This window comes from Rhipicephalus sanguineus, chromosome 2 (assembly GCF_013339695.2).
Source record: "Rhipicephalus sanguineus isolate Rsan-2018 chromosome 2, BIME_Rsan_1.4, whole genome shotgun sequence".
NCBI lineage: Eukaryota > Metazoa > Arthropoda > Arachnida > Ixodida > Ixodidae > Rhipicephalus > Rhipicephalus sanguineus.
The window spans coordinates 207,025,429-207,052,865 of NC_051177.1; the positions used below are offsets into that span (position 1 = coordinate 207,025,429).

Here is a 27,437-nt window from a genome sequence, read left to right on the forward strand (position 1 = left end):
TAAACAATAACAACAATACTGATTACAACAGTCGCTAAATTACCGGTAAAGCAAACGCCAACTACAATCAACATATGCTTCGCAATTCCAAACACACAACATTATAACAGTGATAAAACATGCACATACAACAATTCAACACATGAGGTAAATTCTCTATACATAAAAAAATGAACGTGGGAGTCCACTGCCAACATAGCTGTTCAGCATAACATAGCTTTACATGTCAAACGAAAGGTTATTTAAAAACTGAACAAACGATTCTGTTGTATTAGCGTTAACTACTTCTTCGGGTAATTTATTCCATAGTGATATTGCATGCGGAAAAAGGGAATGCTGGTGTATTTTAAGATTACTAAATGGCTGTTTAACGGTTTTGTTGTGGTTTGTACGACCCGACCGCATGGGGGGCTCAGTTAAGTAACTTTCACGAGGAATTTTATAGTGACCGTGGTACAGCTGATATAAAAATGTCATACATTTCTGCGATGAGCTAGTTTTTTCAATTTTGCCCTGTCGCGAAGAACGGACACGCTTGAAAAACGCGAGTATGTGGTGTATATAAACCTCAAGGCCAGATTTTGCACTCTTTCTAATTTCCCGATTAAGTACTTTTGATGCGGGCTCCATATCAGATCCGCATATTCTAATTTCGGTCTGACGAGAGTCTTGTATGCAGTTAATTTTACGGTTGATGACGTACGACGCAATTTTCGTTTCAAAAATGCGAGCTTTTTTAGCGCGTTGCTGCACACATTTTCTATATGTGTTTGCCAAGTTAAACTGTTTGTAATTGTAACACCTAAATACTTTACTTGATTGGTTTTTTTAATGTAAGCAGTATTAATAGTATAAGAAAATTCCAAGGGTTCTTTTTTGTTGCTAAATGTAATACACGCAGTCTTCGAAGTATTAAGCTTCAATCCCCATGTTTCACACCATACGCTAATTGAGTGCAACGTATCATTGAGTCGAACTTGGTCGGAATGGTCAGTCACATTAGCATATACCACACAATCGTCGGCAAACAGTCGGATCTTCACAGGCGAATGAACAGATAAATAAATGTCATTTATATAAACTAAGAACATTAAGGGGCCGAGTACCGAGCCTTGTGGCACTCCCGAGTGTACATCCAGTGTATCGGAAACACAATCATTGACCGCAACATACTGTTTCCTTGAGGACAAATAACATGCTATCCAACGAATGATATTGGGTTCAATGCTTATAGAATGCAGTTTGGTTACTAAATCAGCATGCGGAACAACATCAAACGCTTTGGAAAAGTCCAAAAATACTGCATCAATTTGACCCCTCATATTTACTACACTTAGAAAATCATCCGTTATCTCAGCCAACTGTGTTATAGTGGATAAACCAGCCCTAAAGCCATGTTGATTTGCATGAAGTAAATTATTATCCTCCAGATGTGTCATAATCGCTTTAAATAAAATATGTTCTAGCAGTTTACAAGCTGTGGATGTTAAAGAAACTGGTCTGTAATTATTTAATTCTAAAGGGGACCCAGACTTGTGAATCGGAACTATTCTTGCAGAGCGCCAGTCATCAGGTATCACACAGGATTCTAACGACTTTTTGTAAATTATATATAAGTACTCTGCTACCCAGATTGCATACCTGTTGAGAAAAACATTCGATATGTTGTCCGGACCTGGTGATTTTTTAATGTCTAAATTACGCAAGAGATTAAAAATGCCGTTCTTGCTTAAATTTACTTCGGACATCGAAGTACGAAGCATGTAAGGTTGTAAGTGTGCATGCGATGCTTTCAAAGTAAAAACAGATTGGAAGAACGCGTTGAATTCATTTGCAATAGTAAAAGGATCGTCAATGGTTATGCCAGACGTTCTGATCTCTGTGATGCCACTCTTATCTTTAGATAAATATCGCCAGAATTTTCTTGGTTGCTCCGACATGAAAGAAGTCAAGGTGCAAGAAAAGAACTGGTCTCTTGCGGCACGCACTTTATCCTGAAAAGTGCGTACTAGGCTTGGAAGTACCTCCCTATCGCCACGTTTTCGAACTCGTTTTATTTTGCGTTTCATATGTATAAGGTTACGATCCATCCACGGGTACTCTCTGTTGATACGCTTTTTTTTTAAAGGAACGTACGTGTTTTCACAATGAATGACAATGTCTTTAAACTTTGACCACAGCTCATTAACATCATTTAACTCAATAAAGGAAGGGAATAAGGATTCCATGTAACCAATGACCCCCTCATCATCCGCATGCGTATAGTCCCTCACTAATGTGTCGGAAGGTTTAACATAGGACCGTAAACTAGTAATAGGACACTCTAGCACAATTAACTGATGATCGGATATGCCATCCCTAACACTGACGGAGCAATCTGGAAGCGAGCCACTTGCAAACACAAGATCAAGTAAAGAAGAACTGGAAATTCTTGTAGCATCGGAAACCAACTGGGTTAAGGAAAACGTAAATGCCGTTTGTAGTAAGGATTCAGCACTTTTGACATCTTTGCCGTCATGAGAAAGGTTGCACCAGTTAATGCCGGGAAGGTTGAAGTCACCTGTTACAAGAATGTTCGAGCGCGAATTCGTATTTTGCAGCAAATAATCATATAATGCATCTAAGTATTCCGGAGGGGCATTTGGAGGACGATAGACACCTCCCAGTAATATAGTTTTACCAAAAAACTTTAGCTTGCACCATATGCTTTCGTGATCACTGATGTCATTTAAGCGAGTGAATTTAACGTTATTTTTAATTGCGATTGCAACTCCGCCACCCCTTGATCCTCTGTCTCTACGTATGAGCGTGTACGATGGAGGCACTATTTCTGAATTTTGAACATCTGAATGCAGCCAGGTTTCAGTGATCACTACGACATGCGGTTGATAAGTCAAAATTATATCTTCAAGGCTCTGTAACTTATTCAGTACACTGCGAGCATTTAGCGAAACAAGCCGGAGCGTCTTGACGGATTCTCGTCATTTTTTATCGCGTTTGCGTGTGTTCGTACGTGTGGAACGATAAGAGGATTGTTCGGGTTGAGAAGGCGCAGTGGACAACGCCACTCTGCAATTGCGCATTGCATCCCATATGTACAGCTTGCCATCTACTCTGAGTTTATCAAAACGAAGAGAAACCTTAGAGCCATTGCTTCTTTCCTCAGCGGCGGAGCGCCATAACTTTGATCGAATGTCCCGAACTTTTTTTGAAAAATCTTCCGATATGGCTATCTCTGTGCCCTTTAATTTGAAGCAGGCTGACATAACCTTAGTTTTGTCTATGTAGTTGAAAAATCTCAAAATAATAGGACGATGTCGCTGTTCGTGTTTTGGTCCTATACGGTGTATACGCTCTATAGAGTTTATTTCAACACCTAGAATTTTTCTGAAAATTTCTTCGTTAACTTTCCGCTCCAGTTCTTTTGAGTCCTCCCCTTGATCTTCCTTTACTCCATAAACTACAACGTTATTGCGACGACTTCTATTTTCGAGGTCATCTACCTTCTCGGCTAGCTCGAGAACTAGTTGGTTCGTGCTACTGCAAGCTTCATCCATTTTCTCCAACTTTTGCTCACACTTTTCAATTCGGCACAGTTCTTTTTCTATATTGGTAATCCTGGTTTGAATATTTTCGACTGCTGTTTCTACCTGTTTTAAATTAGTAGTCAGTGAAGCCAGAGTCTTATTTGTCTTTGTTTGCTCTTTCAAAATTTTCTGAAGCAACTGACTGCTTAACTGTGTCTCAGACTCTGAGTCAGAAGAGGGACCAGGATTCAACTCTGTCACCGGACGTTAATAGTAGTAGCCTAATCACATGCAGACAGTCACACAATAGACCGAGCAAACACTGTGGGCTTGGCAACACCGTCAATGTGACCGAATCATCTCTAATAGAAGAAATTTGATACTTGTCACCAACCTGGACAAAAAGAATCGGGATCAGCATCCGTCTGCAACCGGTGTCACCAAGCCCACTGAAAGAATCTTGCAAGGGGCTCCCGTATTTATGCTTGAAATGGCCGCTATCCGATGATGTCACCGTGCTGATACGCTGGTACGTTTGATCCACTGTGGGGCGTAGTTTCTTGAAGAATCCATGGCGGTGGTATGATGGCCAAGTCAGTCGGCGCATGCTCGTCTGAGGTCCGCTCGAATGTGGGATGAGTTGATCCCACGGCGAAATGCGCCCGCCAGGCGATCTGGACAAAAAGAATCGGGATCAGCATCCGTCTGCAACCGGTGTCACCAAGCCCACTGAAAGAATCTTGCAAGGGGCTCCCGTATTTATGCTTGAAATGGCCGCTATCCGATGATGTCACCGTGCTGATACGCTGGTACGTTTGATCCACGTGGGGCGTAGTTTCTTGAAGAATCCATGGCGGTGGTATGATGGCCAAGTCAGTCGGCGCATGCTCGTCTGATGTCCGCTCGAATGTGGGATGAGTTGATCCCACGGCGAAATGCGCCCGCCAGGCGATCTGGACAAAAAGAATCGGGATCAGCATCCGTCTGCAAACGGTGTCACCAAGCCCACTGAAAGAATCTTGCAAGGGGCTCCCGTATTTATGCTTGAAATGGCCGCTATCCGATGATGTCACCGTGCTGATACGCTGGTACGTTTGATCCACGTGGGGCGTAGTTTCTTGAAGAATCCATGGCGGTGGTATGATGGCCAAGTCAGTCGGCGCATGCTCGTCTGAGGTCCGCTCGAATGACATAAAAAAAGAGCAAGGACACGAGGGTGCACGAGTAAGCCTTCCGCTATTCACACAGTGTTTCAGGGAGTTTCTCATTAGGCTAGATTTTTCGCGAGCCTTAGTAATGCAGATCACAAGAAATGCAATTTTTAATACAAAACATACTATTTTTCTTAAAGATCAATTACTACAACTACCTAACGCTGAACTGCACGGTTTGAGCTTAAATCTGGGTAGTGGAACATCTGACAACATACAAAAAATCAAACGTGCACCGATTCCCTACCTGTAATAGACATTCATTTTTTACGTGCTTACAAGTGAAAATACAGTTCAACCAATCTCAAATGTAGGCGTATTCCAGGCAAAAAATATTTTGCCGTTCCTACTTCACCTCAAGAAATCGCTGCTTATTCTATACGTCAGCAGAAAAGGCAACATTAAATCTGAAGCAACATTATTCCATATTTCTGAGTGATCGCATTTTTTGAAACGTGAGTGCAATGGGTATCTGTGTACGTCGGAATTATTGCAGTATGTTCAATTTCTACCGTAATAATCACCAGTTTTAAAAATAAAATAACCGCATTTAGCCGGAACGAACGAAGCTTAGGCATAATCCATATAATACTCATCGTTTCCATGCTGGCTGAAGCGTCATGCGTTGCAGCTCCTATAGGCAGTAGCGCCAGATTTCCCTCTACTGTGTTATTAAGAAAACCTGTTTACCTAAAGCAGGCCTGGAGTGAGAGTTATGATGGAGCTACGTGTAATGCAGTGTATTGGTATTTTTGTACTATTTCTTGTAGAACCGCGCGTGCAGGCCTTTTATATGTTGTTTTATCTACAGCCGCAATCTCTAATAGCACGAAGGCTGTCGGTTTGTGTGTCTATTCTTCTTTATTGTACGGTTCGGTAAAAAAAAATTATGGAGTCCCAACATGACAAGTTCTCATCTCTATTGTTTATTATTATCATTATTGTATGTTGAGTGCGTTGGCAGTGGAACGTGGAATGCACTTCGGTGTCCGTACATATAAACCGAAGCTAGGCGTGGACACCACGTTGCCCTGTGTGATCACAGGAACGCGTCACACGAAATTGCAAAACTTACTTTAGAATCAGCTATAAGTAGAACCAAAATAATGTCTCTATTTGTGTTGCCAGCTTTTACAGGATATGTTCACGTAAAATTAGAAAAATCATGTGGCCATCTTGCTGATTATCGTTTTCTGTTATTCTTTTCCAGAAAACATAGTCAAGATGCCTAACAGTACCTTCACAGCGATTGACTACGCAGTCCTTATTGGGTCTCTGATGGTACCAGTTAGCATTGGAACGTACTATGCCTGGCTCGACCGCAAAAGGACAACAAACAGAGAGTTTCTGATTGCAAGCCGGCAAATGGGATGGTTTCCGGTCTCGCTTTCGATGGTGGCCAGTTTTCTATCGGCCACATCAATGCTTGGCCTGCCGTCTGAAGTGTTTGTCCGCGGCTCAGTTTTGTGGATCGGTTCCATATGTGCCTGCATTGCGATAGTGGTGGCGGCCTTCGTCTTTCTCCCTGTGTATTACAACATGGACCTCACCAGCATTAATGAGGTAAGCATGAGCACCTAGGTGAGATAAATGTGCCTTAATACATTAGATATAGTTGCACGTAAAAATACGAGCGCAGTGTTACACTATTTTACAATAAAAAAAAGTGGACAGCTCCACTCTATGTGAATGCTGGGGAACTGTAATGCACGCCCTGTCCCTGTGTTTCTCTTTTCGCAGCATTTTCTCGCGCCCGCAGCTCGGGATCGGCTCGATACCGGGTTCCCTTGTGCTCCTCTGGCTGTAACCTTGGGATTTTTCTTTCGTTGCTGCCATTTGGCTGCTATGTCCTGTTTTCCAAAAAAACATGGTTGATCCCTCCGTCATAGGAATCGGAATAACACGAAAGTAAAACGTTTAACTTGGATGCACCCACTTGGACGCTTGGTGGTACATCTCCATGCCGGCGACTAACGTTCACGTTCAATGATTAAAGAAACCCTTGTGGTAGCTGTAGTAGTTAGCGGTGAAAGCGTAATCAGAGAACAAGTTGTGATAGCCAGAAGAGCGTCGCATATTGGACGCAGAACTTGGTCGCCATCCTGCGGCATGTCAAAATGTGAATGAACACCACGGCAGCACTAGAGGGAAACGCAAAGCGCGTCGTGCCGCCCCGGTAGCCCGGCCGCGATTTTTCTCGGAGCGAGCGCGTAGGCGGGGAACGCGGTATTACAGCCAGGTGAGGCGGGCGCGCGTCGCAGAGCTATTTTTGGTTTGATTAGCGTGATGCTATGAGCGAGGCCAACGCTTTTGCGACGCTAGCGTTAAGGTCGCCACCTCGCGGTGTGTTAAGGCGCTTTTATTGAAAACTCGTCGAATGAGACGAACATTTAACGCGTTGCAGGTACTAATCGCTGAAGCCACAGTAATGATGAATTACATTACTTTGCCGCTCCCAGAGGGGAACACCACCCCGCCGACCGGGAGAGTGCTAGATATGTGCCGACCGTGGCGCAGTGGATAGCGCACCCGGCCCCTGTTGTTGCGGACCGAGCGGTCGTGGGTTCGATGCCCGTTGACGGAACCTTTTTTTCTTTGCCATCTGATCGCGTACAATTTTTCGACGTCATTTCCGTGACTGATTTCCGTGACGGAAATACGTCACTGAAGTCTTGGTGGACCCCGGCATAGAACACTTTCGTGTTAAAATGATGTTGAGAAATCGACGTAGTCGTTCCTCATCTGCTGGCTTAGCCCTGACGGCGGGATCCGATCTTCGTCGGTGCTGCCGTTCTCGGGCAAGCGGCTGCTGTCGTTCTCTGTAAGCCTCCTCAGCGGTGTCCCCAGGGGGAAAGACTCTCCGCCAGCCCGCGCCTTCCTACTGGCGGCTGCGTGGGAACACTTTCAGTAGCGAATCATATGTTGGAAATTAGCCGCTGTGTCCATGTCGTTCATCTGCCCTCTGTCTTGTTTAGCTGCGTTAATATAATGAAATATATTGCGAACATGCCCATATTTACGCTCTGTCACGAAATTTAAGCAAAGGTAATGTACATTAAAGCGACGTCCCAGTCATGGTGATCGTCGGAATTGTACATGTCAAGCGTTCCGGTTAGCGTTCGGTTGGTGGATAGTATGTGGTAGCTATTTCTGTTGGGTAGAACAGGACCGGAGCACATCATCGACAATCTTTAACAGACGACCATGATCCGTTAGTAACTGCGAGGGGTAATGTGGTGCAGGATGACGTCGTGGGGTAAGAGGTCGGAGATATCTGTAGCACAGCTGATCGGTATCGGTTCGCGCGATGGCATATCTTGTTGCATATTCTGCTGCCATGGAAATCCACTTCTTTCATTGGGTGAAAATAGGTAAACGGCCAAGGACGTCGAGGCCCACACGGAAGAATGGCTCTGTAGGGACGTTGATCGGCTGAAGCAAACCACCAGGAGACAAGGCAGGCGTATTCCGGCGCTGAGACAAATCACAAAAAAACGACATAACGGCGCACAGAGTGATAAGGACCGGACCACTAAATGTGGCGCCCCTCCCGTTCGTGATTCCAAGTTGTGCCCATGTGTCCAGCGGTAGCAGCGCCGTGAACTTCCTGGAACACGGCCACTCCGAGACGCTTGGAACGCTGCGCCGGTATCAAATTCCATCACCAAGAGTGAACGTCAGGAGAGAAAGATCGGTGGGTGCGTAGCTTAGGCGGTCCATAAGGTTTTGATTAACAGGTTCCTGTCGGTGTTCGTCGCCGGTATGAATAAAAATATTATTATTATCTGTAAATCTACGTCCTAAGACCACGATATGATTATGAGGGACGCCGTAGTGGAGGGCTACGGAAATTTCGACCACCTGGGGTTCATCATCATCATCATCATCATCATCAGCCTGTCTACGCCCACTGCAGGGCAAAGGCCTCTCCCATGTTCCGCCAATCAACCCGGTCCTGTGCTTTCTGCTGCCACGTTATACCTACAAACTTCTTAATCTGATCTACCCACCTAATTTTCTGTCTCCCCCTCACGCGTTTGCCATCTCTTGGAATCTAGTCAGTTACCCTTAATGACCACCGGTTATGCTGCCGACGTGCTACGTGCCCGGCCCATTACCATTTCTTCTTCTTGATTTCAACTATGATATCATTAACCCCCGTTTGTTCCCTGACCCACTCTGCTCTCTTCCTGTCTCTTAAGGTTACACCTATCATTTTCCTTTCCATCGCTCGCTGCGTCGTCCTCAGTTTAAGTTGAACCCTCTTTGTAAGTCTCCAGGTTTCTGCTCCGTAGGTAAGTACCGGTAAGATGCAGCTGTTATATACCTTCCTCTTGAGAGATAGTGGTAGACTACCATTCATGATTTGATAATGCTTGCCGAATGAGCCCCATCCCATCCTTATTCTTCTAGTTATTTCACTCTCATGGTTCGGCTCCGCGGTTACTACCTGTCCTAAGTAGACGTACTCCTTTACAACTTCCAGTGTCTCGCCACCTATCGCAAAGCGCTGTTCTCTGCCAAGATTGTTCCACATTACTTTAGTTTTATGCATATTCATTTTCAGACCTACTCTTCCACTTTCCGTATCCAGTTCAGTAATCATGAGGTGTAATTCGTCTCCCGCGTTACTCATCAATGCAATGTCATCAGCGAATCGCAGGTTGCTGAGATACTCTCCATTACCTCTTATCCCTAATTCTTCCCAATCTAGGGCCCTGAAAACCTCTTGTAAACACTAAGAATCTCTGCTGGGTCCGGACAGGCCGCCATTGGAATCTCAACTTGGCTACGTATAACGCTAGAACTTTATCCAGTGAGGCGAGTCTAGCTGTACTATTCGAGGAATTGGAGGGTGTTAAATGGGATGTAATAGGGCTCAGTGAGGTTAGGAGGCCACATGAGGCTTATACAGTGCTGAGAACGGACACGTTCTATGCTATCGTGGCTTAGCTGACAGAAGAGAACTAGGGGTGGACTTCCCTATTCATAAAAATATAGCTGGCAATATAGAGGAATACTACAGCATTAATGAGAGCGTGATATGCATCGTAATTAGGTTTAATAAGAGGTACAAGATGAAGGTGGTACAGGCCTACGTGCCTACATCCAGCCATGATGATCAACTGGTTGAACGCTTTTACGAAGACGTAGAATCAGCAATGAGTAAGGTAAAGACACAGTATACTGTACTGATGGGCGACTTTAATGCAAAGGTAGACAAGAAGCAGGCTGGAGATCATGCAGTTGGGGAATATGGCATCGGCTCTAGAAATGCCAGAGGGGAGTTACTAGTAGAGTTCGCAGAACGCAATAATTTACGGATCTTGAATACCTTCTACAGAAAACGGACTACTCGTAAGTGGACGTGGAGGAGTCCTAATGGCGAAACTAAAAATGAAATAGACTTCATAATGTGCGACCACCCGGGCATTGTACAGGATGTGGAAGTACTTAACAAGATCCGATGCAGTGACCATAGAATGGTAAGATCTAGAATTCAACTAGACGTTAGGAAGGAACGGCAGAAACTGATACGCAAGAAGCCGATTAATGAACTAGCTCTGCGAGGGAAAGTACAGGAGTTCAGAGTTTCACTTCAGAATAGGTACGCGGCTTTAACCGAGGAAACCGACCTTAGCGTTGATGCAATGAATGATAATCTGACTAGTATCATTAAGGAGTGTGCAGTGGATGTCGGGGGACAGGACACTGGTAAGCTATCCCAAGAGACGAAAAACCTCATTAAGAAACGCCAAGCTATGAAAGCCTCAAATGCAACAGACAAAATAGAGCTGGCGGAGCTTTCGAAGTTAATCAATAGGCGTAAAGTAGCCGACACAAGAAAGTATAATATGGAGAGAATTGAGCATGCTCTAAAGAACGGAAGAAGCCTCAAAGCTACGAAGACAAAACTGTGCATAGGCATAAATCAGATGTATGCATTAAGGGACAAGGAAGGCAAGGTCACAACCAATATGGATAGAATAGTTGAGGTAGCGGGAGAGTTCTACAGAGATCTGTACAGCAGCCGAGACAGTCAGGATGATGACGTAAGAAGCAGTAATATCCCAGAGGAATCTGACATCCCACCAGTATTGAGAGGAGAAGTAAAGAAAGCCCTAAAGGGAATGCAAAGAGGCAAAGCCGCTGGTGAGGATCAGGTAACATCAGATCTGTTGAAAGACGGTGGAGAGATTATGTTAGAAAAACTGGCCACCCTGAATACGAAGTGTCTTTCGACGGGGAGGATACCAGAATCTTGGAAGAATGCCAGATCATCTTGATCCATAAGAAAGGGGACGTCAAGGACCTGAAAAATTACAGGCCCATCAGCTTACTGTCCGTTGTCCACAAGCTATTTACGAAAGTAACTGCTAACAGATTTAATACGACATTAGAGTTCAATCAACCAAGGGACCAGGCAGGATTTCGTACAGGCTTCTCAACAATAGACCATATTCATACTATCAATCAGGTGATAGATAAATGCGCGGAATACAACCAACCCCTATACATAGCCTTCATATATTACGAGAAGGCATTTGATTCGGTGGAGACCTCAGCAGTCATGCAGGCACTGCGGAATCAGGGCATCGACGAAGCCTATATAAACATAATTGAAGAAATCTACACCGCATCCACAGCCACTATAGTCCTCCACAAAGAGAGCGACAGAATCCCAATAAAGAAGGGCGTACGGCAGGGAGACACGATCTCTCCAGTGCTATTCACCGCGGGTTTAGAAGAGGTTTTCAGGGGTTCTTCAACGTACACCTAAATCTAAACACACGGGCCTCAAACATTTTCGCCTCCATCGAAAATGCAGCAGCCGCAGCCGGGAATCGATCCCGCGACCTTCGGGTCAGCAGTCGAGCGCCATAACCACTAGACCACCGTGGCAGGGGCCGATATGAAGAAAGCTGGATAGGGATAGAATATACATGTCCACGTGAGTATCGATGTCATCTGGTTGATCGACCGGATTGCGAGAAAGGCAGTCAGCGTCGTTGTGCAGGCACCCAGATATGTGCACTATGAAGAAATACTCTTGCAGACGCAATGCCCCACGTGCCAGCCGTCTAGTTGGCTCCTTTAAAGAGAGTCAGCAGAATGCGTGGTGATCAGTTACGACGCGGAAGGAGTGACCGAACAAGCACGGTATAAATTTCGCGACCGCTCAAAGGAGCGCAAGGTAGTCTTTCGAGCGAAGGGTGAAGGCGGCTGGCGTAGGCGGTGACACGTGCGTGACCTTGTTGATGCTGAGCGTGGACAGCGCCGACGTCATGAACACTCGCGTCAGTGCGTACACAAGTCGGCACAGAAAGGTCCAAATTCGAGAGAATTCGTGAAGTCGCAAGCCGCTTAAGAAGGGTGGAGAATGATTGCTCTTGCTGGGGTCCCTAGGAGAAAAAGATAATCTTCAGAAGGTCGTGAGAGAACGAGCGATGTTGGCAAATTTTTAACACGAAAGCGTGTTATGCCTGGGTCCACCAAGACTTTCATGACGTATTTCCGTCACGGAAGTACGTCAGTAAAAGAACACCATGAGATGGCAAAGAGAATAAAACTATAAGCAAAAGTTCCATTGACGGTAGTCGAACCCATGACATCTCGGTCCACGACGACGGCTGCGGGCGTTTAGCCCACTGAGCTACCGCCAAACACATAACGGATGCTACATGAACGCGCCTTTTATCTTTCACCCTTTCCTCTCACAGTGCTCTTGGATGGATGGATGGGTGGATGGATGGATGGATGGATGGATGCTATGAGTAGAATGACCTAGAACAGGGGGAGTGTCCAAAGCGCCGGCTCCCGCGTGGGCCTTTTGCGGTGAACTCCCGCGCCGCGCCGCTGCTGCGCCGGACCCGTGGGCTTTCCGCGCTCGGGAAGCGCGTGGAAAGCGAGGGGCGTCTGCTACGCGCTGTAGTTTCTTGCGCCGCGTTTCCACACAGGGCACTTGAAGTCTACTTAACTTTTATAATGCGGTGCGGAATGGAGCTTATTCATCTTTAAGCGTTGTGTTAGTGCTGGGGCGACAACAGAATGCAAAAAATCATTTGTCAAGTGGCATTAGCGTGGCCTAGTTCCGGTCACAGAGTTCGAGAACGTTGGTGCGTGCGTAAAAATGCGCAAAACGGACACGCACAAGCAAAGAACGAAAAAAAAACTTGTTCGCACGAGTAATCCGGCAATGGCATCACGCATGCAAAAATTAGGAGTACTTAAAAAAAGTAAATTACACGCGCAGTCAGCTGAAATACGCGCAGTGACCGCTTCACACTACGAGCTTTTACAGCGAAAGCTGTTATGAGATCATTTCACCGGCCGTTTTTGGTGCCGTAGTTGTCCGCCGCCGCCGCCGCCGCCGGTGTCCGTAACCAGTATCGCTCGAAATAAGAAAAAAAACGAAATAAGAAAAAAATTCCTGGATGGAACGAGGTTCGAACCTGGGCCCTCTGCGTGGGAGCCCAGTATTCAACCTCTGAGCCATGCCGGTGGTTGAGACTGCTCTGCAAAAAGGTCCTATACAGGCTTCATGTCGGGAAGGAACCACATTAGCATATGCAATATAGCGTGGTAGAAGAGTAAAATAAGCACCAAGCGTCGCACAACGCGAATTCTGTAACCAGGCGTCACACAATGCGAATTGCGCAACGAGTAGGTTGTTGAATGCTGCCAACCCATTACAAACGACTCTGCCATATTTCTTCATCGTCATCAGGCACAGCATCAACAAAGTGCGCATAATGCCTTACATGCGTTTAGCAGGTACGAACGCTCTCCGTAGAATGACGAAAAATTGCACAGTGCCTGCTGCCGTACTTCTCAAAAATTACAATGAGTTATAGCGTAGTGGGTTCCTCGCAAATGCACTTGTATTGGTTGCCAAGGAAGCCCATGAGCGCATGATCCATTACATCGGGGTCTCAGTAAACTTCTTCGCCACCCCCCCCCCCCCGTCTCTCTCCCACGTCAACGTATGTTATACAGCATGGCGGGAGAGGGAAATAGCGACCGGGCATCGCCCAATGCAAATTACATAACAGGTGGGCCGTTTAGAGATTCCAACCCATTACAAAGGGCTGAGCCATAATTCTTCATCGTCATCAGTCGTCGCGTCAACAAAGTGCACATAATGCCTTACAGACGTGTAGCTGGTGCCTCGCTTCTCCGCAGAATGACGAATAATGGCTTAGTAGGTGATTCCCAACTTCACAAAAATTGTGATTTATGGCGTAGTGGGTACCTTCCTAGTGTACTTGTATTGTGGCCCCAAGAGAGCTTAACGGGCTTTAGAAACGCCGCTCTTCCAGCTTTCGCTGTGACTGTGCTGCGGTTTCAGCGCAGGCCTGGCGTTTTTTTACTCATGGTCGCCAGTTGTTTGCTAGCCATCTGCACACCGCTTTATTCTACAATTCATTAGCTTCTACTAGAACTTTATTACGGGCAGAGCACACCGGGAAGACGCAAAGGAAACAAAAAAAGAGTATAGAGACGGCCATATGACCGCAACGCCGTTGGCTTGCTTCTGAGGTAGCGTAAAACAAGGCTCATGAACTGTGCGCAAACATTTGAAAAGAAAAGCAATGCCAGGTAAACTAACCTTATTCTACAGGTTTATGCATAAAAGGCGTAATATAGAAAATGTTTTACAAATATTCAGGTATCATGAAATAAAGTTACAAATACTCCCATTCTTGCTGTACGAGTTAAATAGCTGGCTGAACGAAAATGCGGCAAGAAATTGAGAAAGAGAAGTGTAATATCTCAATCAATTCAGAATATTGTTCAAATGCAGAGATCCCTTATGTACCTAGCCTGAACAAATGCAACATGCGACAATATATATATATATATATATATATATATATATATATATATATATATATAGACAGGCATATAATATCGACTAGATATTTCAGAGCCAGCTGTGCTCACTCATGCGTCGGTCTTACAATTTCTATCTACAGGAATCGCTGAACGTCTCTATGAAACGTCGCATTGCTTCAAGCCTTCACCATACGAGATAAAAACAGTTTCAAACAACTCATTCTCAACTTCAGATATGTTCATGGTTCTCGGCGGTTAGCGTTCGCCCAGTTCAGAGACTTTCCAAAAAGATGTGGACGAGTAGTTACATAAAATACAATTGTTTCCGAGGCAATTGAGTGCGCGTCAACAGGGCACCCGACTGCAGTTTCCCGCTTTTTCCTGATGACCTCAATATAGCGTACACCACAATTTCGGGCTGAAGCTCCGTAGTCCTTAAACAGCGTGTCTGGTCATCTCTTGAATAAATATAAAGAGATGACCAGACGGGTAAAGCAAGCATTTTGTCCCGCAGACGCGTGTAATCAGCTGCTCTGAGCTAGGGATGGTCGATAAAAATTTTTAACCGATTAATCGTTGATCATTAATCGATTTAGCCTTTAATCGATTAATTGTTTTAGGTGGAATGTTTTAATCGATTAATCGATTAATCGACATTGTTTATGGGTGCTTTAAATCCGATATCTCCTTGTTTGAGAGGCATCGTTCGTGTTTGATATGGACCCAAATGTCTTTATCAGACGCGCTGACGATCGAAAATTCCTACTTTCTAAAGTGTCGACGACGGGCCCCTTGTGTCCAGTGTGCGAAAATTCCCACTTTCGCGCACTGGACAGAAGGGGCCCGTCGTCGTTGGTTGATGTCGCGGATTCAAGAATCTGTGGCCATCATCCCTGGACTATTCGGCAGCAGGTCGTATTTTCTCGAAGCCTACCTACTCGAGCTCATCGAAACCGGAGGCGCGTTCGGGGACCACACTGGTTGGAAAGTCGCAGCTGAAACATGCAGTGTGGTGGAGGGTGAGGAAATCCCGAGAAATGTAAAAGAGAGACGAGGAGGAATTAAATAAGACGCTCGCTCTCGTAAGCACGGCATCTTTTCTCGGTTTGTCGGTTAGATATTGTGGAAGCCCTACATAATACTATAATTGCGGACTGACGCGATCTTTCTCTTGAGGTCACCCATGCAGAGATTACACAGAAACATACTGGCCTCAAACAGACCATCGGTACAGGTAACTGCGGGAAATAGAGTGACATGAGTTTTTGCCTCCCAGCTAGAATAAACAGCAGCTGCTCCAGTATACTCCGCAGGTTTCATCTGATCGTTGCCTTAAACCGGCGCCACTCGCACCTTTTCAATCGTGCGTACTGCCTGAATTGTGAGCGCTATCTAGTGTATCAGACATTACAACATAAATTTCGCGACTGTCCTTCTTTCCTGTCACAGCAGAAGACGGGGACCTCCAGATGAGAGCTGTATTTCTCCCTAAATATCTGACCATACAGTATTACTAAATGCTACAAGGTCACTTCTTCAGTAGTAATGCACTGGATGCTAGACGTTCGGTAAACCGCCGCGTAAAGTTTAGGATTACATAAAGGGTCTATAAGACCCTTTTCACAATTCGCGAGTGCGTATGCCTGTGCTACATTTTTTCCCAACTAATGGCAGCAACTTTCGTCCTTCAAGTGGAGACGAGGTTGCACGTGCTGTCTATTATGCGTGTTCGTGTCAAGAGAGCCGAGTCTACATTTTCTGCGTCCCAGCGCAAGCCAACCCCGCTTGAACACTGTTTGAAGAAGTGACTAGCTGCCATTAATTGGGCTAACTGCATCGCAGGAAAGCTAGCTGAACAATTATGAAAATGGTATATACCCTATAAGACGGACAGTTGGGCTAGTTGGTATACAGCATAATAAAAGATGGTTACTAGCGTCCTTGTCCTCTTTACGCTAGCAAACATGTCTTATGTATATACGGATTACCTAATCCTCTCCCCATCATCGTATTTCATCACTCTTTCCCCCCGGTGCAGAGTAGCGGGCAGGGGCGTACTGTAGATCAGGCCACCCTCTCTGCCTTATATATTTCCTCTCTCTCTTTCATTGGTAAACAATATTTTATTTGCTAAAGAGTAAAACAGAACGGCACTAAGAACCAGTCAGGAAATAAGCAGCGCATATTACAATGCCACACTTACACAAGAAATGAGTAAAATCTGAGGGTTGAATAAAATACAAAGAAAGTTGCTATTGACACTACAGGCGACGAAAACTACTCGTTTATCAGATGTAAGGAGAGATGCGTTTATGCGGCAACACGGTAAAACAGCGCGGCAAAAAACACGAGCAAAATAAGCAACAAGACGATGCGCTGACACGTATGAAATTTACAAAAAAGAGTAAACTTCTATGTTGAAAGTTGGCGAATCGCCGTGCTGCTTACTTTCTCAACAGTCCCTTTTTGTTTTGTTTCATGGGGTTGCTGCTCCGAACCACATGCTTTTTTCTACTGAGAGAAGAAATATGAGTTGCCCGAGATGCTCGGGCGACAACCGACACCTCATTTGGGTCGCCACACATCCAGCATGCGAAAAAAGGCGCGGTGCGGTCTGCGCCAAACGTTGCTAACAGTCCTTGTGGGTGAAGCCCGAATACATCAAAACAAAGCAGTAAACACGCATGGCAGCAATATCGCTAGTAATATTAACGGTGGTACTACCAGTGGTACTACCGATTGCACTACCGATAGTTTGTCGACAATAGTACTACCGATTGCGCTACCGATAGTTTGTCGACAATAGTATTATCGATTGTTTGTTTACGTTATCGACAGTTTAAAAGAAACTATCGATGCTATCGATAGTCCATTTACCGATAGTTTTGCATCACTGATACTCAGGCGACGCTCAACTAGCTTAAGGGAGAGGAGGTGAAGGCAGTAGCAGCAGTAGACTGTGGGCCAGAGAGAAGCGGGCAAGTTAATTTCTGCCGCGATGGGGTGGAGGCGCCTCCTGCCCGGGCTTGAAGCATTGGGGAGTGCTTGGAGTTGGACGCCGTACGCGACGGAGATCAGGGCGAATTCATATCTTTCTCTATGGGGTATGGCCGCCGCCAGCTCCGGGCTCGTTCTGCTAGCGCAGAAATATGCGCTGTAGTTAAAGAAAGCAGTGAAAGAGAGGCGATGTGCACGGCATCTGCATCTCAGGATAGCGCGCCTCGCAGTCATGCGCTCCGGCCAAGGGGCGAGGTTGGGGGCGGGAGTTGGGGTTGCCGTAATCGATTATACGAATAGTTTTAATCGATTAATTCGATTAATCGAAAGGCGGAAATCGATGACGATTAATCGATTAATTGTGGACCTTTAGCCGATTAATCGATTAATCGTTCATCGATTTTACCATCCCTACTCTGAGCTGAGAATCAAGATTGTTTTCGGGCGATCGCTCGTAACATGAAGTGAGGCATACACGATATTGCACTGTTATCGTTTCATTTACTTTGATTTGTCTTGTTTTTTTAAGGCTAAAGCCTTAGATGACTGATAAAACACAAAAAGTGACCGTCGGCGTCCAGCGTCGCCAACACGAGTGATGCACAAAATCATCACGCGATGACGTCACAATGACGTCACAGAGCAACAAAACTTCTGACGTCACTATGACGTCATTCAACGTGACGTCATATGATGACGTCATCACATGACATGGTCGCTTTGCATTGCCTCCGTGATTGGTGGCCGATCACGGAGGCAATGTAAAAGCAGGCGAGGTGCAGAAAGCTTGCAATGCCTTCGATCCTGTGGGAACTCCGAAACCACGTTATGTGCAGAAAGCTTTGTGAGAGGGGCGGAGGAGGATCAATGCATCGACGGACGAAAATGAAGAAGATGGTTTTCGCTTTCGAGTCGTGTCAGGCGAATTGCATGAGGGACCGTGTCTTTTTTTTTTCATGTAATTTTTTCGCATACATTTTACCTATGCGGTCAGTTCTTCAAAATGTATGGGTAAGTCTTACATGTTGGCATCGATATCGGTGACCACCACGTTTTTTATCACCTGAAGGAAAGAAATCGTCAGACCACACATCGTCAGAATTATTTCTGGCTAAAGAAAGCGGGTTTGCGCGCCACACACCATATTATTATTGTTAGTCGTTACGCAAGTGGCAAGCATATGTCAAGTTAGTGATGCCATGACTTATCGGTTGTGTTAGGCATACATACATTCGTGCCCCTCCGTGCCAATATTTGTGTACACTCTAAGAAAAAATCGAGTATTTGGGGAGTTTTTCTGCCACAAAACAATAATCGTCATCCGGCTTGTTCGCGTTTCCTTTCTTGAAAACCCGGCTCTCGTCACCATCCTATCAAGAATGCTGTGTCCCGCTGATAACGCGCGCGCCGTTCGTGACCGAGAAATGCCGCGACCGCGGTGATAACGCGAGGAAAGCACGCGAGCTGGATGACGATTATTGTTGTGTGGCATAAATACTCCGCGAATAATCGATTTTTCATTAGAGTGTATACCAAGTAAACGAGACGTGAGCTACGCAAGTAATTTTTTACTTTTGGTACCGCGGCCACGCCGACTGACACATTCGGCTTTGCATTAAATGGCTTGAAAGAGCAGAGCGCGGGAGGCAGCCTTGTAAAACATATTGAATGCTCAAAATAAAAGATAGGATATGAAGGGCCCAAACGCGTTAGCATGAGCTAGTTACTACGTGCATATCTGCTACGTTCTCGTGGTTATCTCCAGTTTATTCTCTCATGCAGCGAGTTTACGTTGGTCATTCCACACGAAAGTAGGCTAAGCGCCTTCTCTCACGATGAGGTGCGCGCACGATGCGTTCCTCAAACAGCCGCGGAAGTGTGAGCCAATGCGGTGAAAAACCAGCTGAAAGGATATATACAAAATCCCCAAAACGCGCATCAAGGCACCCTACAAAATCCCCGTTTCACAACACACAAACGCGTTCTCTGTGTAATGAGTCGCTACAGTATTATGTTGCAATGACGCAGTATTAAATATTGCCCAAATTTCCGCAATTTTAGCTAATAGCGGCCAAAATATCAGGCGCGTAGCAGACGCTCGCCGCTTTGACGCGGCTTCCGCCGCGGAGAAAGCCCACGGGTCCGGCACGGCAGCGCCGCGGCGCGGAAGTTCACCGCAAAAGGCCCTCGCTCCTCCCATGTATTTGCGCGGCGCTTTGGACACTCCCCCTATTCTAGGTCACTCTACTATGAGCGTCCCCTATTTAACGTGGCGGTGATATCTGTGCCACCAGGCTCGAAAAAAATACGAAATAAAACCCGCCGTTGGTACGACCGTCCCATTCGGCGCGTTGACAATAAAAGTTTATTTTGTCAACGCCTTAACACACCGTGAGATCGCGACTTTAGCCCAAGCCTCGCTCATAGCATCCGTCCATATCGAAAAAAAGCTCTCCGACTTTCGCCTGGCTGCCGCGTCGCGTTCCCCGCTCACCCTTTGAGAAATAACGGCCAGGCTAGATGAAAGACACGAAGCGCCTAGCGTTTGTCTTCGCATTCGACGGCGCTTTGAAGGAGTGCATATCGAGTGTCACGGATCTCCGACAACAGTCGGCCAGAAAGAGTGGACGAGGCGAGAGCGTTAAACACGCCCATTTTTAATTACACATGAAAGAAAACACACCTTAACCCAAAAACCACTGCAAACATATAAAGCATACCGGCGCTAAGCACAGCTATCATACAGACAACAAACAAGTTATAGAAGTCGCTAAACCATATGAAGCATTCGTCGCTTAACTCACAGCGTTCTGTGCCGATGCGAGATGAGTCGAGGCGTTGCGTTAGTCACTGGAGTCAACGTCGACGTACAAGTCGGTGACCAAGGCGTTCCCTGTTGTGGAACGCGAGCTGGCGTTGTTGTTGAGGCTGCAAGGCCTCATTCATTGACCTGTGCGTCGCAGGTACTTGAGGCTGGCCAGCGTTTCCCGGGAACAGGACCTGGCTCAGGCGAGGTCTACGGAGCGGTGCCGCAGGACGAAGCGCTCGGAACACAAGCCGATGACGCTCCCTGGCCGCTGCGAGTGTTCGTGACGGCCGTCCAGTCCCTAGGACGTGTCCTTGAACCGCCGTAGACTACGGTGCGATGCCATAGAGCGATGGAGCACGAGACTACGGTGCGATGCCGTAGAACAAAAGAGGGCCGGAGCGCCCGGAACAAAAGCCGGCGACGCTGCCCGCCTCACGCGCTCACCTTTGAACACCCTGGGCCCCCCTGCCCACGTCATCTTCCTCTTTTATATGTTCGACGTCGTTTTTTTCTTCTTCTGGCCTTGATGCCCTGCTTCACGTCTTCCTCTTCTTTTCTCCATATTTTCGCTCTACCTCTGAATTTTGACAATGGCCCCCTTCTTCAAGAGTTTTCTCCAGAAGAAAACTGCTCAAAATTTCCAGTGTCTTCAGACGAGTCACAATCCGAACTTTGTACTATCAGTCTCAAGCTGACCCTTAAGCCCCATCACACTCGTCCTCCAGTGCCGTCACTGTCTTGAATGTACTCAGAGCACCTCACTGATCACCATCAACACTCGCAGAACGCTCAGCACAACACAGTTTCAGGAACACTACACAAGGCACTTCATGTACTCACATTTGAAATTGTTGCACATGACTGCTTAACACACTTTGGACTTTCACCGTTAAACTGCTTGCTCTATGCACTACGCATTTTGGTTAATCACAATCTCTTTTCTAGCGCATGACAAGTACCAAATTCCAAATTCGTTTTCTTCTCCTCACGCTGTGCGCCTTTCGCGACTTTCTTCCGCGTCTCTTTACTGTGCATCTTTGCGAACGCTGAATGCAAACGCTGCCTTTATTCCTGCTCCTAACGATCATGGAACGCCTCATCCACACAACTCTTCTATGGTGCTTCCTGACTACGTATCCACGGCTGAGCTTTTCATAACTCTCTTAGCATCCGGGTATCTGCGATCGATTTTCGGGGCGGTTTTCATTGTACTTCGCTTTACCCGAGCAACACCGTGAGTTTCAGCCCAGTCAATGAATCTGCCACTCTCCGGTATCACCTTGCCTTGCGTATGCCGTGTGCTTCTTCCTTCAAGCCGCGTACTTTTCAGCAATGTGAAGCTCTCCATTGCTGCGACGCCTGGCAAAACTGCGATCGTTTGCTCAGGTCGCTCATCAACACTAACGGCGTTCCACTCACTAACAACTTCATTGCTGTGCCTATATGCTGTAGTTGAATTGACTTCTTTGTTATTGGTAACTACTAGTCCCTTTTCTTTAGTACAGCTCCCATGGTCGCTCGACATTCCTTCTACCGAATCACAGCTCTGAACATCAGGCTCTCCAAATTCCCGCAGGAAATCTACCCTTGGAATCCCTATGTCTGGTCTATCGTCTGTGGCCGTTGCCAACCTCACTTTGTGCTCCCAACCTTCACCTAAGACTGGCCGCTCACACCGATGCAAGTATGCCTCCAGGTCATCTGGTCTGTCATCGAAATGAGCCATGAATTTTCTGGCATAGACTCGCGTCGATCTTGGAGGTTCTATCTCTGCTATGGAGCCCCTATCATATGTGCTCCTATCACTACCTCGCTCTAAAGTCCGCTGTTTCCGCAGAATTAACTCCTTCTCGCGCTCAATCCTCCTGATTTCGCATTCCTCCTCTTCGCGCCACTCCTCGCGCCTCTCCTCTCGTGCCTGCGCTCGCTCATCTCTCAGCCTGTTTTCTTCGCGATCATGGAGGCTTATCGCTTCTTCACCCGACAACCCAAGCTTTACTGCTAACTCTAAAATCTTCGTCAAGCCCATCCTCCCTGCCGAACAGAAATCCATGAGATCCACAACAAAAAATAAGAAAAAGAATCCTGGCAGGCTCGCCACTTATTTTTGTCATGGATCTCCGGACAACAGTCGGACAGAAGGAATGGACAAGGCGAGAGCGTTAAACACGCCTATTTTTAATTACACACGAAAGAAAACACACCTTAACCGAAAAACCACTGCAAACATATAAAACATACCGGCGCTAAGCACAGATATCATACAGACAACAAACAAGTTATAGAAGTCACTAAACCGTATGAAGCGTTCGTCGCTTAACTCACAGCCTTCTGTGCCGATGCGAGATGAGTCGAGGCGTTGCGTTGGTCACTGGAGTCGACGTCAACGTACATGTCGGTGACGAAGGCGTTCCCTGTTGTGGAACGCGAGCTGGCGTTGTCGTTAAGGCTGGAAGGCATAGGGTTCATTGACCTGTGCGTCCCAGGTACTTGAGGCTGGCCAGCGTTTCCCGGGAATAGGACCTGGCTCAGGCGAGGTCTACGGAGCGGTGCCGCAGGACGAAGCGCTCGGAACACAAGCCGATGACGCTCCCTGGCCGCTGCGAGTGTTCGTGACGGCCGTCCAGTCCCTAGGACGTGTCCATGGACCGCCGTAGACTACGGTGCGATGCCGTAGAGCGATGGAACACGAGACTACGGTGCGTTGCCGTAGAACAAAAGGGGGCCGGAGCGCCCGTAACGAAAGCCGGCGACGCCTGTGCCCGCCTCACACGCTCACCTGCGAACACCCGGGGCCCCCCTGCCCACGTCATCTTCCTCTTTTATATGTTCGATGTCGTTTTTTTCATCTTCTGGCTTTGATGCCCTGCTTGACGTCTTCCTCTTCTTTTCTCCATACTTTCACTCTACCTCTGGATAATGACAGTGTTTATTATTGTGCTTGTTGATGCCATCTGCGCGGCATTCACCATTTGCGGTGTCCACGTATATGTTACGAACTTCATCTACCGCAAGGGTTAAATCATGATCATGGGCGTTAGTCGTCGGTACGGAGATGTGCCACTAGGCGTCAACGTGACTGCGATGCGTCCACATCAAGCGGTAGGCTATATCTGCCAAACAACAGTGGACATTGTACAAGCTCTCATATACCAATGCACTATAAACAATAACCTACTTCTGTAACGACAGGTTTCACTTTCGTGTTATACCTATGCCTATGATGAAGGAATCAGCCTTCTTTTTTTTTTAATAGCGGAGCTGTTTAGGCTTGCCGTTGCGCCAGATAGTGCGAACGGAAACCATCGTCATCATGAAGCGGCAACGAGCTCGTTTAGCCCTCTTCGTAATCTTCTGCTTCGCTCCCATAACACGCGCGTCGATTTGCCCGATGTCGAATGCAACCTTGATGGGCGAGTTTGTTACGTGAATAAAAATCATGTAATATCGAGTTAAAACAAGTCGCGGGTCCGAAAGCACCTGACGTCACGTAAGACCTAGTCAAGTGACTAAAGATCACGTAACATCACGTACTATTAGTCACGTGAGTAAAATCATGTAACATCGCGTAAAATCAGTCACGTCACTAAATACCACGCCACATCACGTACAACTAATCAAGTGACTAAAAATCACGTAACATCTAATCAGTTGACTAAAATCACGCGACCTCTAGTCACATGACTGAAATCGGGAAACATCACGTAACATGTAGCCACATGACTAAAACTGACGTAACATTACGTAACAACTAGTCAGATGGCTAAATGAATCTAACATCCTGTAACAATTAGTGACGTGACTGAAATAAGGTAACATCACGTAACAGTTAGTCAGGTGACAAGTTCCCGCCAAAACAACGTGTGAGCTAGTCACGTGAGATCACGTAAGATCTAGTCACGTGACTAAAACGACGTAACGATTAGACAAGTCATTAAAAATCGCGTAACATCATGCAACAAGCAGACACCTGACTAAAATCGCGCGACATGTTCCCGTCAAAAAGCGTGTAACAGCTAGTCACATGAATGAAATTGCGACATCGCGTAAACGTAGTCACGTGAGTTGTTCGCACCAAGATCACGAAACAGTTTGTCACGTGACATGCTCCCGCCAACACTACGTACGTAACACGTGCGTAGTATGCGTGACCGACCGAAACCTGAAACGAATAGCCAAGCCTAGCCATACGTAGTACGACTAGCAAAAACTTAGCATCTCCAGCAAAAGCTTGTCATTACTAGGAAAAACACCAGGTCCGCTGCTGGTCCCACCCTTGCGCCACCAGTCCAAGCTGCGCATTTTTTCTTACAATTAAACGAAGATAGGAGTATACGAGTATAAATCATGCAATACTTGACTGTTTGTGGGAATTTTGTGATAACATGCCGGGCTGCGTCACGGCCCTCTGGGATGTTCTGAAAGACACTATTCATTATTGCATTGAAAAGTTGGTCCCTTCCAAATATGTTCGCACTAGGAAACAACCCGTGGATGACAACAGAAATCATTTCTTTACACCGTAGGCTAAAGCGAGCCAAAAAACATAAAACGCCGTTAGTGCGATATCTCAATCAAAACTCAGTCTTGCTTCCAAACTCTCCGACGCAAAAATTAGGCATTTCACTCATTCATTAACTGAATTTTTTACAATAAGCCCTGAAAATTCTGGCGATATTTAGAACAAACGGATGCTACGCCCAGTGAAATAAATGTTGATGGGTCTAGCGTAAATGATGCGTCGATTGTCGCTGATCAGTTTCACAGATACTTCTGCTCCATATTTTTTGCTCCCCAGCATGAATCACCACATTAAAGCCTTCTTCCAGTAATGTCTTCGGAGTTCATAACTTATTTAGGTGTATTTTCTTTGATGCTTAACCTGACAACTAAATCTTCAGCTGGTCCAGATTTTCCTAAGACATTCTTGCGTAGGTATGTCAAACCCGTTGTGCACATTTGAACAAACGTTTTTCGCCTCTCCTTCGAAAATTCTTTCATTCCTGATGAATGGTGCACGGCACGTGTAGTACCTGTATTTAAGAAAAGGGATCGTCTAAACATTGCAAACAACAGGCCTATTTCCTTAACGTGTACGTCATGTAAGCTATTGCAACACATAGTCACACATCAGCACATTTTTTGAAGAAAACAGCCTGCTGTTGCCATTACAGCACGAATTTAGAAAAAAGGTGGTCAACCACAACGCAACTAGTCACAACAATTCATGAGTTCACGTCGCCGCTTGATACGGGGAATCAAATTGATGCTACTTTTTAGATTTCAGTAAAGCCTTCGATCTTGTCACGCACAGCAAACTCATTTCTATATTAGATATTCTAGGCCTACCTGTTAACCTAATTGACATAAATTCGTTCTTACCTTCACAATCGCAAGCAGTATGTTAAAGTAAATGACTGCATGTCTGGTATTCCACCAGTATTCTACCAGAATCGACGCCCGCCGGTAACGCGAGCGCCGTGCCTTCTTGTGCCACTCCCAAGCGCCGTCTTTATTTTCTTCTCTTGAGGTTGCGCGTTCTGCGGTTTTGTTCGCCGCCCAAAGGAAGTGGCTTGCGTTCTTTGGGTCCCCAATTCTAAAAATCTCTAGTGTTTCGCCGGAGTTAGGATGTGCGCCTTCGATTTGTACATTGACATACAGGGCGTGGTCGACCGTGCTCGCGCAACTATCTCTTGAAGGGGAGTTTTGTACGTCTTGTGCTTTTACAGCAAAGTTTGCGTTGAAGCTATATACCACACGAAGGTCACTTTACTCGCTGCAGCGGGCACATTAAGGAAAGGAGTGATCTGCTACCTAGAAGAGTCGAAGTAGGGGTGAGTTGAAGTAAGAACAGCGACAGTTCCCGCTCGTCCTATGTATACCCGTGCGTTTTTTTCGTGTCTCCTTCTTTGTGTTTGAGCAGCGCGCTGCAAGTTTCGAGCTGTGACAGTTGTTAGTTCGCACTGGCCTTGTGTGTTTTCTTTTCCAGCGTCCTTAGTGCTTGAGCAGCGCGCAGCAAGCTTCTAGCTCCTTGCCCTTCTTCCTGCGACATTCTAATTTCTTGCTATCGCATTCATTGCATCGCCCTTCAGGCGAAACTGTGACTTTTTTATCTACAGGCCGGCTTTTTGCCACGCGACCGTTCTCTTCAGAGATAAAAGTCTTCCACCATAATACACAGACATGTAAATAAAAAGTAGGTAAATTTACTAAAATACTTTTAAAAACACCACGTGCGTATCTTCGTAATTCTAATCAAATATCAATAAATATTTTTGCTTAGATCAGTGATCATCAGTGCAAGGAGCAATGAAAAGACTGTTGTGTCGTCATAATATTTTCAATCATCGAAAATAACACCGATCAACGCAGGTGTACCAGTGAACATGGGCGCAACTACGAAAAAAACAGGATGGGGTGAAAGCGAGGTATGGCTGCCCAATAAGCCCCACACTTACCATGTTCTTCAAGGGGTGTGCAGATTCCCGATTATTGCTAATAGGGCTTTAGTGTCATCTGTCCCTTCTGATCATGTTTTCGCCTTATTGCCTGTTTCTGCGGCTGTTAGTAACAACCTTTGTAAGGTTCTGAAGAACCGTCTGCGATTATGGGGATTTTTCATTCGCAACACAAATGTAGGTTTCAAAGGAAATGATTACACGAGTGGGTCTCGGAGTGTGACGACTACGCTTTGGCATGCACAAGTTGCACGCAGCGCAATAAGTAAATTCTCATCCACCTCTGTAGGCTTTTAAACCAGGTAATTGATGAAGAGCATGGAGTTTCGTATAAGTAGCATCACTTATACTAAAAGAGTGCACAAACAAAGAAAACAAAGTTAGCTTTAACGATTGCTGTAGGATCAAAGTTGATTTTGTTCCTTCTGCAGTACTTGGAGAGAAGGTTCAGCTCCACTGCTGTCAGAAACCTGGCATCAGCTTTATTTATTATTCAAACGGTGAGTTTGCGTGACAATTTTATTCCGCCGTTATCTGACATCCTGATAGTTTCCACGCTCTTGTTCTCAGTATTTTAAGTTAGAAGAAATTCTTAGCG

The 27,437-nt window shown here is 46.0% G+C and overlaps 1 protein-coding gene across 1 annotated transcript in view; it reads left to right on the forward strand.

Moving 5' to 3' along the window:
* Window positions 1-5,962: 5,962 nt before the first annotated feature.
* The window catches only part of LOC119382199 (sodium-coupled monocarboxylate transporter 1), a 193,560-nt gene continuing 172,085 nt past the window's right edge, over window positions 5,963-27,437 (forward strand). Inside the window, exons 1-2 of the mRNA XM_037649915.1 lie at window positions 5,963-6,301; window positions 27,271-27,339. Coding sequence (XP_037505843.1) covers window positions 5,963-6,301; window positions 27,271-27,339 — 408 coding nt within the window. The remainder of the gene's footprint in view (window positions 6,302-27,270; window positions 27,340-27,437) is intronic.